Source organism: Musa acuminata, chromosome BXJ3-8, assembly GCF_036884655.1.
Source record: "Musa acuminata AAA Group cultivar baxijiao chromosome BXJ3-8, Cavendish_Baxijiao_AAA, whole genome shotgun sequence".
Lineage (NCBI taxonomy): Eukaryota > Viridiplantae > Streptophyta > Magnoliopsida > Zingiberales > Musaceae > Musa > Musa acuminata.
This window is the reverse complement of record NC_088356.1, coordinates 10,495,001-10,504,997: the sequence shown is the minus strand read 5'-3', so window position 1 is coordinate 10,504,997 and position 9,997 is coordinate 10,495,001. Positions and strand designations below refer to the sequence as shown.

General features: G+C 37.9%; 1 protein-coding gene across 2 annotated transcripts in view; it reads right to left on the bottom strand.

Annotated features, from left to right (window-relative positions):
- Positions 1-4,254: 4,254 nt before the first annotated feature.
- LOC135644837 (protein RETICULATA-RELATED 1, chloroplastic-like) overlaps positions 4,255-9,997 on the bottom strand; it is a 7,498-nt gene continuing 1,755 nt past the window's right edge. The window contains exons 4-9 of one of the 2 annotated variants that reach the window (XR_010498607.1): positions 9,776-9,845; positions 9,536-9,615; positions 7,935-7,999; positions 6,153-6,347; positions 5,156-5,394; positions 4,255-5,034 (exon numbers count right to left, since the gene is read on the bottom strand). Coding sequence is in view for 1 of the 2 variants with exons in the window: in XM_065162758.1 (XP_065018830.1) it covers positions 6,154-6,347; positions 7,935-7,999; positions 9,536-9,615; positions 9,776-9,845 (409 nt within the window). In the remaining variant the exon portion in view is untranslated. Of the gene's footprint in view, positions 5,395-6,152; positions 6,348-7,934; positions 8,000-9,535; positions 9,616-9,775; positions 9,846-9,997 lie in introns of both variants that reach the window. The other variant, XM_065162758.1, reaches the window with a different exon arrangement.

Below are 9,997 nucleotides of genomic sequence, written 5' to 3'. Positions count from 1 at the left end.
AACTTGTAGAAATACTCACTGTCATCCATCGGCACCTTATCGCAACATCTCTCACAGTCTTCTCGGAAAGTCTAGCTGCTATCTTGATATACTTCATGATATTAGGTTCACTAGCAAACCTGAAATTTTGAGATGTAACAACAAGTCAGAGCAGAAAAGTAGTCGCAGACTATGACCGATGCTTACAACAGATTGAGGACAACCTTCACACTTTATAGTATTCTAAAAGGAGAAATGAAAACAATGAAATGGAAAATCTCTATTAGAATAGCATTTCAGTTATTTTATCTTACGGAAAATAGAACATCATAATTTAGTTTGAACTAATCCAGTGATGATAAATGTATTTTAAATGAAATATGAGTTCAAGAATAAATAAATATATCTGCAGTGGTGCAAACAGAAATTTTGTTACTCTACCTACAAGTTTAAGATATACTGCTTCTCATGTGGATGAAATAACAAAAAAAAGGCATAAATCTCTCAGATGGCATGTTATGGATCAATAGAAGCCAAGAATCTGTTTTATAAAATGCTAAGAACAATTAAATAGTAATAAGATGCAATGAAATTAGTATTAGCCAACATCGTGCAGCTATGAATGTTTACTGTTGTCTATCCAAGTATACTAGTTATATAAGATATAGCCCATAGGACCTACAAAAGTAAGAAATAATTCTCAGACAAAATTGCAACATGTAACTTACATGACAAGTCCATGTTTCAACACTTCCAATTCCTCACAGGACCAATCAACAGCAAACGCTGCGAGATGCTCAAGTCCAGGTAATGGATCGAGAAGGATATTGCTTGGCAGATTACCTGTCAAAATCATGGAAGAAATATTGTTTGGAGTTCTGGCATTCCCAGTCAATATCATCCCTGTCGTTGCAATTATTCCACCTGAAGTGTTCATGTCACCAAGAAAAACATTGGTTGTGCTCTTTACGTCCTTTGGTTGAAAAGAAACTACATGTTGATTGCAAAAAGACTGCAGAAAAACTCCTCCATGAGGAAAATTGATGCCATGATCCATCACTATCCTCATAACACTAACAGTCCTGAAAGCACTAATTTAAAGAGACTTATGCAGAGCCAAAATCTTTCAATCTTCTCGGAAGCCACTTTGAATATTTAACGCCCTCTACCTGTTTCTGTGTGTAAAATATATGATAGGGAAAAACCCCTTGAATAATTAGCCAGCGCTTCAGAAGCACCCTTTTTCGATCTCAAGAACAGATACAACTACCTCGGAACGCCCAAATTCCACCATCCTAAAAGGATCCACGACCAAGATTTCATTTCTCCGTACCTGATTGGGACGAACAAAAGTTACATCATACGCAATTGTATTCTACACGGAATCAAAAACAACAAACTCAAAGCACATAGAGACCTTATCACTCAGTCACCTACAACCCTTGAAAACCAGTGCCCAGATAAAGAACAATCTCTTTCGGTTCGAAGAAACCCTAACAAGAATCTAATAAACAACCGCAAACCCAAATAGCCATATCATAACTGTTTTCAGGGAAAAAACACAAGCTTCTGATAACAGAACCCTAAAACAGAGAGAGAGAGAGAGAGAGAGAGAGAGAGAGAGAGAACCTGCTATCGACCGCCGCAATCTTCTTCTTAAACTTCTCTGACAAGATTAATTACGAGGGAGGGAGGGAAACCCTAACAAGATTCAACCTTTTCTCTCTCGTATGGCCTCCGGTGCTCCTCTCTCCAATGGGAAATCAAGCGAAATCGAAAAAACCTGCCCCCTTTCCAATATAAATCGAGCGATGACACCAGCAACAGAGCAACCGCTTGGGATTCAAGCAAAGCAGCAGTGCGCGGGCCGGTGCGGGCATCGAATTGGATGCACGCGATGCCGATTACCGTGCTGCCATCCTTTCTCCCCCACTTCTCCGCCGCTCTCTCTCTCTCTCACCCTTTTCTTGAGCCACCAAAACCTTGTTTGTCTTCTTTGTTGCGGCTCTCTTGTGCTCTTCCTCTTCTAAGTTTACCCTCTTTCGTTCTGTTCTACACATTGCATGGCTCTGTCGCTCTCGACATATTGCATATAGCTTATATGTTATCGTCACCATCACCTCTCTTCCTACTCGAAGCCAAATTCCATTTATACCCTCAAAAATAAATAAATAAATAATAATAATAATAATAATAATAATAATAATAATAATAATAATAATAATAATAGTAAAACCATACATCTCAGAAATCAACTAAATCAATTTTTATTATCATTAATATATATATATATATATATATATATATATATATATATTTTTATAAATTTAATTAAATTTAAAATATTTAAGTTTTATTAATATTTGTTTTTTTATTTTTTTATTTTTAAGATCTCTTATACCCATATCATTACACCTGTAAAGAATACTGTATGATTAAGAATGAAAGGTCAATTACTCCATCATTTTCCCAAAAGGTGAGTTCAAGTTGATCCAAAAATTGACTCTATTTTGATATTAGAGAATATCTTTTCTGATTTTGAAGAATTTTATATGAACTTCACAAGCAAGACAGTGACTCGAAGATCATCATTATCAATATGCTTTCATGCGGGATTCTTCATCACGTTTCTAAGCTCTGAAAGAACTCATTAAAACATAATAATAATAATAATAAAAGTATTGGACCGATGGGTGATCGGATCATTATTTTTAGTGTCCATCTTTTCATAAATATTAAATGTGAGCACGATTGACAACAAAGTGGTAATTACTGCTAATGAGAAGGGCATAAAAGGAAAATAAAGTTACCCGAGGCGACATCAGCATGCGGGTGCTTACCGCGACCCGTGGTGGGTGTATCCACATCGGTACAGCTTGCCTTGGAGCAGATCCCGAAGTTGCGTAAGATCGATGCAAGCTGCCATGATGTTTATTTTCTATTTGGTTACGTGTCGACTGAACAGATATCCACGTCACTGCCTCGAAGTTTGCACTGGATCCGAAATAAGTGAGAAGCGCTGGGGACCGCATGGGTCGCCCGGTGAGTGGACGCCACGTTCTCGATGGCAATTGGTCAACTACGGCGGCGGAGAAAGCACGCGTGGGCTGATGCGTAAAATAAGTTACAGCACAGCGCTCCACCAAATGGGTCTAATCGCACCAAATTCATCAGCTTGACTTATTACCCGCTCTTATTACTGGTATAGTGATTCGAAAGATTAACCATGGTCCCATTGCTGTCTCGGTGGTAACTAAGCGGGTACGGTTCCTGTGCATCATTGAGAATCCTCTCTCTCTCTCTCTCTCTCTCTCTCTCTCTCTCTCACAATGGAGGCCATGCACCATTTGCTGTCATGAGAGCTATAAATCTTCTCATGGCACAATCGAAAGCACCCGTGATCATCTACACAGATTCCACCATGCCAACGGAGCAGGCAAGTGAACTTAGTCAGTTCGTTGATTGTTGCTTCTGCAAAAGAAGTCATCGTCGGCATCCATCACCATCTTCTTCTTCTTCTCCATTCTTCTGATAATGTGATGTAGGTGCTGCTCAAAGTAGATGGCAGAGACGGAGAAGCAAATGCATCACAGTTGCACTGTTCAGTGCACAAGATGGAGAAGGAGATGGTGGATTCGCCCAAGCCACAGGAAAGAAAAAGAGAGCAGCACGAGAACAAGGTTGGAATGTGGCAAGCCCATTAGGGAAACAAGGTGCCTGAAAGAAAGTGTCCCATAACGGGGAAGAACCCCACCACTATACTGAGAGAAAGCTTCGAGCGAGACTCTTCTGCCTCACAAGGGGAAGGAGAAATAAGACCGGTGAGGCACATATCAGGCACCGGCACAGCAAAATAACCTTTGGGATGACACCAAGGGCCATGACCCTGTGCCGGGGTTGAAGGGGATAAACTGTGTATGTGGAGAAGCACCTGTCATCTTTGTTTTGGTGGTCTTCACCAAAAGCTGCAGTGCCGGTGGTCACTAGCAGCCTCTGGTCCACCATGGTATGAGAATCACGCCAATTACATTCAAGGCCAACTGATCTGTATGTATATATATAGACACTGACCCATCAAAGTAGATACTTTGTTCATATTAACATGGGCCATGATTAGACAATCACCATCATGAGTCAACACTGCATGCAAATGCTGCTCCATGGCACTAAGAATGCACCAACAGAAGAGCAGCTATCCATATGACGGATATAGTCAACAATGTCACCAACTGTATTCTCTCCTCTCAGGCATCAATTGTTGAGTTGGAATAAGACTGAAAGAATTCATCAAGCTTGATAGTCCATTTGCATTAGACTGTCCAAGTAAACATGATGAAAGGATGGTATGAACAGCATATGTTTAGACCAGCAGGTGAAGGAGGAAAGAATCAGCTGCTTAGCAAAGAGGTATGTACAAGTTCTGAGTGCATTTGTGCACTTAGTACCATATGCAGCATTGGAATCCATCATATGCACATAAATCTTCCAACTTGCCAAGAGGGGAAGGCACTTCTTGAAGGTTACTTTGTAAACATGTCAATGGTAACCAATCAATAGTTTCTATTCATTGTGCTGCTAGGTAGGACAAAGCTGTGTGCCTCTGTGCATCAACATAGATGCTATATTTGCAGTGAATTTGATTCACATTGAAAACTCATCAAGGAGGATCACCACAAGGAGGGGAGAATCTGTCAAAAGAGTCAGATAAATCCTGCAAAATCTAAAAATAGTTAGGAGCAAAAGTTGAGAGTAAGGTCTGAGAGTGAATCAGTCATTTGTCCCATGGTGAGATTTTGCTCCTTATACCAGTGAACTGAGACAACCAAGATATGATTGAAGATAATAAATCAGCAAATGATCATAGAGGAACACAGTCTAAAATAAGAACATATGGAATCGGAGTTACTTGAGTTCAGGCATGGGAACACAGCCTAAAGATTCATAGACACTGCAATTAGACTTCTAGCAGGGGGAGAGTCCTAGTTATATCTGCAATCAGATGATAAAAAACCAATCTAGCCTCGTGTTCTTCATGGATGAGGTGTCTGTGTGATTCTACAGGAACAAGTTATATAATTACATCCTGTTTGCTGATGTCCTGTGCGCGGCTCCAATGAAAAATTTGAATTCAAGAAAAATCTAACATCCTAGAACCTGGTTGAAAGAATAATCTTACAATAAGATAATATTAATGGGACATCAGCCATCCGATGATTGAAATGCAAGAAGAAGATGATAAAGAAGCAATTTTCTCAGTTCCCTCACTCAGATAACAAACTTCTCTTTGTTGAACTACCCTGTGACCTGATGCCAATTGCTGCATGGCACCGGAAAACATCATCAACAAAAGCAATGTGATAATATCGCTTTAGTAATAACACTGCAGGCTTTCCAATAATAGGGTCTTTCTATACCCTGCAAAAGTTAGGTCATAAAGAGAGTATAATAAGAACACGGTTAAAGAAACTGTATCTAGTTAACCTACATAATTAAGAAAGGGCTTAAAAAGATTGAAAAAGGAAAACCAGACACTTTCTCAAAAGCAATGAAATTAGCTCTGTAAGTTCCCCAGTCTGCCATGTATTGGGATGATACTGCACAAGATTTGCAAGACTACCAATGGTGAACCATCAAACAAAGAGCAGTAACCATCAAACTACCCCCATATTGTTACCATGGTTTAAAATCTGAGACACTGGCCACACCAGACACTGGCATACTAACACATGATATAATGGTACATAGTGCGATACCATTAAGGAAAGGAGGAGAGGGGGAGAGGAGGGGAAGGAGAAGAGGAAGAGAAGCAGACGAAGAAAAGAGGAGGAAGAGGAAGAGGAATACCAAGGCCATCAGCTGTAGGAGGCAGGCAGGCCAGCATCATGATTTTTTGGGGGAGGAGATAGATAGATAGATAGATTTTTAGATATATATATATATATATATATATATAGAGAGAGAGAGAGAGAGAGAGAGAGAGGGTTTCAACCCTAGATCACTTGACGAGGGCTGGTCCATGTAAATACTGCCTGGATAAATAGAAACTAAACTACCACTAGAAATAAACAGTTTTGATCTTTTTTTTTTAAAGCTAATATAAGTCAGGTAAATTCTTAAGACAAGTTAAGTTTTTCTATTTGCAGAATATAAAGAAGCTAAAGTTCTAATAATACCTCATTGAACGCCACTCCATCGAGCCCAATCCACAAACTGCATACCCCCATAGATGTTGTTGGCAAAACGAACTCCAACTGTGAAAGCCATAGCAACAGGTGGGATGCGTTTGGCAAATGGTGATGCCTCAACCACACACTCTAGGCCATTAATAATCTGATAGCGAGTATTAGAAGATACTGCTAGAAAGACACCTGAATTTCAAGCAGACTCATTAGGTATAAGCTTTACTCATGAAAGATTCATCAATAGTTACCATATGTGCAAAAAAAACAGCTACATATAGATCAATTTGTACTAGCACAATGAAACATATGGCAAAAATTTATGTCTTCTATAGATAAAATGTACAAAATGTTTCACCATGAACTTCAAATGAAGAATTATCCAAGTCCATGTTAAAAAACTTTTAAAATGATTTCAAATTCTTAAGGTAACTTAACTAGAAATCTAATTTCATATTTACTTCAGAACACATTTATGTTTATATAATACAGAGAATATCTTAATGGCACCTAAAAAATCGGTGTCAGATTAGTCCATTCAACATGTCTGACCTACCATATGTCATCCAATTGAATTTTAGAATGAAAAGGTTTATGCCCTTCCCTAAAATAAAGCAACATTACTTGGACCAGTGCTTGTGAGTTAGACTGATTTATGTCAGGATTGATAAGACCCCACACAAATTGTCTTTTCAAGGGATACAAGGAATTGTCGGGAACCAATGAGGATCAGTCATAATGGTGGAAAAAGGCAGATATTTTGTTGAACTTGCTAACTCCTGTTTTCCAATTCATTCCTGACGAATTCTGGCTTGCTCAATCACTCTCAAACAGTTCCACTACATTTCATGAATTCCCATCGGTCGGTCCAATTCCAACCAAGTTTCTGACAGCTTCTAACCACAGCCCATCAGGACTGATCATGACAATACCAGACTTTCTAGCCAATCTCCGAAGGCCTTACATATACTAGGGGAGTTTTTCCCCTTTTTTATCTTCCACATTCAATCTGCAACCAAAACTATGTACCGATCCCCAAACCACCCCAGCCCAATTCCCTTGGTTGATACTAGCATCAATTCCAAAATTATGTTATCCTTGACATGGACTTTAGTCTCCATCCCATGAATTGGATTGAACACACATATCCACGAGTTGGGTGTATACTGAACTCTGTGGTTACTAACCTTATAAATCATACAATGGCTACTGGAGGTGGACCATTTTGGTTGTTGAGGCTTCTAATTAACAACTAGTAATTTACATTCTCCCAACACTAAAACAAATATGTCATAATTATTCGATAAGAATAAACTTTATTCCTTTTCTCCCTTCAATCAATTGATCGTTTGAAATATATGATCAAAGCAAACTTTCTACAAGTATTGTCCTAATTAAGACACAATTGAGAGGAAAATGGCTCAATTGGATGGGATTTTAATGGTTAGTTCAGGAAAAAATGGTGGCAAAATAACAAAAATTAGACCGAGGATTGTATATAATGATGTCTATAGACCAATGAGGTCAGCTAAATGTATTGTCCTAATGGTGTAAGATTAGCATTAAAAGCATGGCTAGGTTCATTTGCATATAAGCTTAACAAAAATAAATCAAATAACAAAGAAATTAAGCTCCATTTTATGATTTCAGAACATTGAGATGAGAAAAATCCAAATGCTAAGTTGATAACACAAGTGATGCAGCAACTCATTGTAGCAAATTCAACATAAGACAAACTTTTGACAAGGCTATCATGCTTAACATTAATCCGCATACCCCAAAGAACAGCACTTTTAACAAGTGGTGGAACAGGTATATCTTCATCAGATTTCCTTACACTCCTGGACATGATAAAAAGGAATTCAGAAAAACAAGATACAGCAGTATACTCTGTGCATGCAAAACATACAAAGGTCTATTTCAGAAGATAATACACAGGAACCTAAAATCATGAAATATCTAAAACTTTTTACTTACTACTTGTGAAGTTAATCCAGCAAACTATGGCAACACCAAGGAATATATTTCAAAAGCCACATTATGAACACAGACATAAATAACTCTCAAATTTATAATGAACGAGACCTACTTCTTTGATCTTTCAAACTGCAATGAGCACAGTCTCAAATTTAACATGGAGTATGTCCAACATCAGTTTAACAGCAATTAACAAAGTCTCAAACTTAAGAAGCAAAATAATAATTAGGAGGATTTTATGGATATTTAGAGTCATGATATAAGTATTTCACTACTGTCCTCCATATCCATTTGGAAATTTGCATCTATAATATGCCACATGTCACATTGCTTTCTTCCAAAGTTAATACAACTTACTTTAGAGTTTAGATATATTACATATTAGTTATTCATATTTAGAAGGTGGAGAATTCTGCAAATTAGCATAATGTGAGCAAAACAAGATATCCACAGTAACAGGAAAATTAGTAGATAATATGAGTTTATGCAACTTCTTATTTTAATCCTCAAGAGATAAGCCAGAGAATAAAAGATAGAAGATTGTTGTCAAATGCACCTTAAACACTATTCACCTCTAATAGCAAAATAAATCAAGCAGTATATTTAAAATCTTGGTCCAGAAAACTAACAACTTGAGGACTCCTTCCTTGGTCCAGAATATTCCATTAATGTCAAGGTCAAACATGGTTCACCTTACCAATCCGTACCGATGTACCAACCAGCTGTCGGTATGATATATACCGAGTCATACCGAACCATACCAAGCATACCAACATAAGATACATGAAGATGTACCGATGTACCGCGCATACCAATCCCTTGTTCAATCAGTACATACCACCCATACGAATGGTACGCTGCAGTACACTGAACCTGAGGTCAAGTAACCAAATTGGATCACTATGGACCCTTACTAGTCACCACAACACTTGGGTGGGTGAGTCCACTGATGAACCCTAACATCGAGTAAGTAGTTCACATTGAGACCCATCCAATTCAAGATTATTGGAAATTTGATCTAATTCAACCCAAAATCAAATCAAAACTGAGTTTCAAAGAGAAATCCCAGTCATCCTACTTACAATAGGATCCAAAGTACACAACTTCTAGCTTTGTAACGCCCAATAATAATGCAACTGTTGGGTTTGTTCAACTAAAGAATCATGGATAGCATGTCTCTAAGTAAGCAGCATGCAACTGTAAAAGGAAACATATAAACTTGTTCTGAATAAGATGATAGACTCCTGTTTTGATGGCCCATTGTAAACACTGAATTCACCAAATCAGATAAGACATTCTAGCAAAACACAAAAAAAGACCAAAAGAGATTGAGTAATGAAGATATTATGTTCAGATGCATCTAAATTTAAATGATATCTATGAAGAGTATAAGTTTGTACCGCTTAGCAGTCATTATTAGGTTGGCAATGCCTTGGCCTACAATACCACAAACAAATCCAACTGATCCATATAGAACTCCCTGCATCCAGAACAATGTACAATAACCAATTACGCTTAATAAGTCCCTACGAGGATTTCTTGAGGCAAACTATGATCCTTAACTAGGAATAAGGCACACTGAAGAGATGTCTAACAGTCCTAGAAAGATAATTACTTAGCAACGAAATTTAGGTACCTACCTTGTAAAAGTATGTCCCAATCCGTTGCCGAATAGTAAATTTGCAGCCTGGTCTTTCAGCTTCAAAAACACTGTCAAAAACAGGAAAAGTGAGCTTTAGTTAAGAAAATTTAGTTTGAAATTTCAAGGACAAAGATATGTCTTTTTCATGACCACACTTATGGCAAAAGATTCATGTAGCCGACTCCAGATAATTAAGACTTTCAGCTTTGTTGTTGTTGTT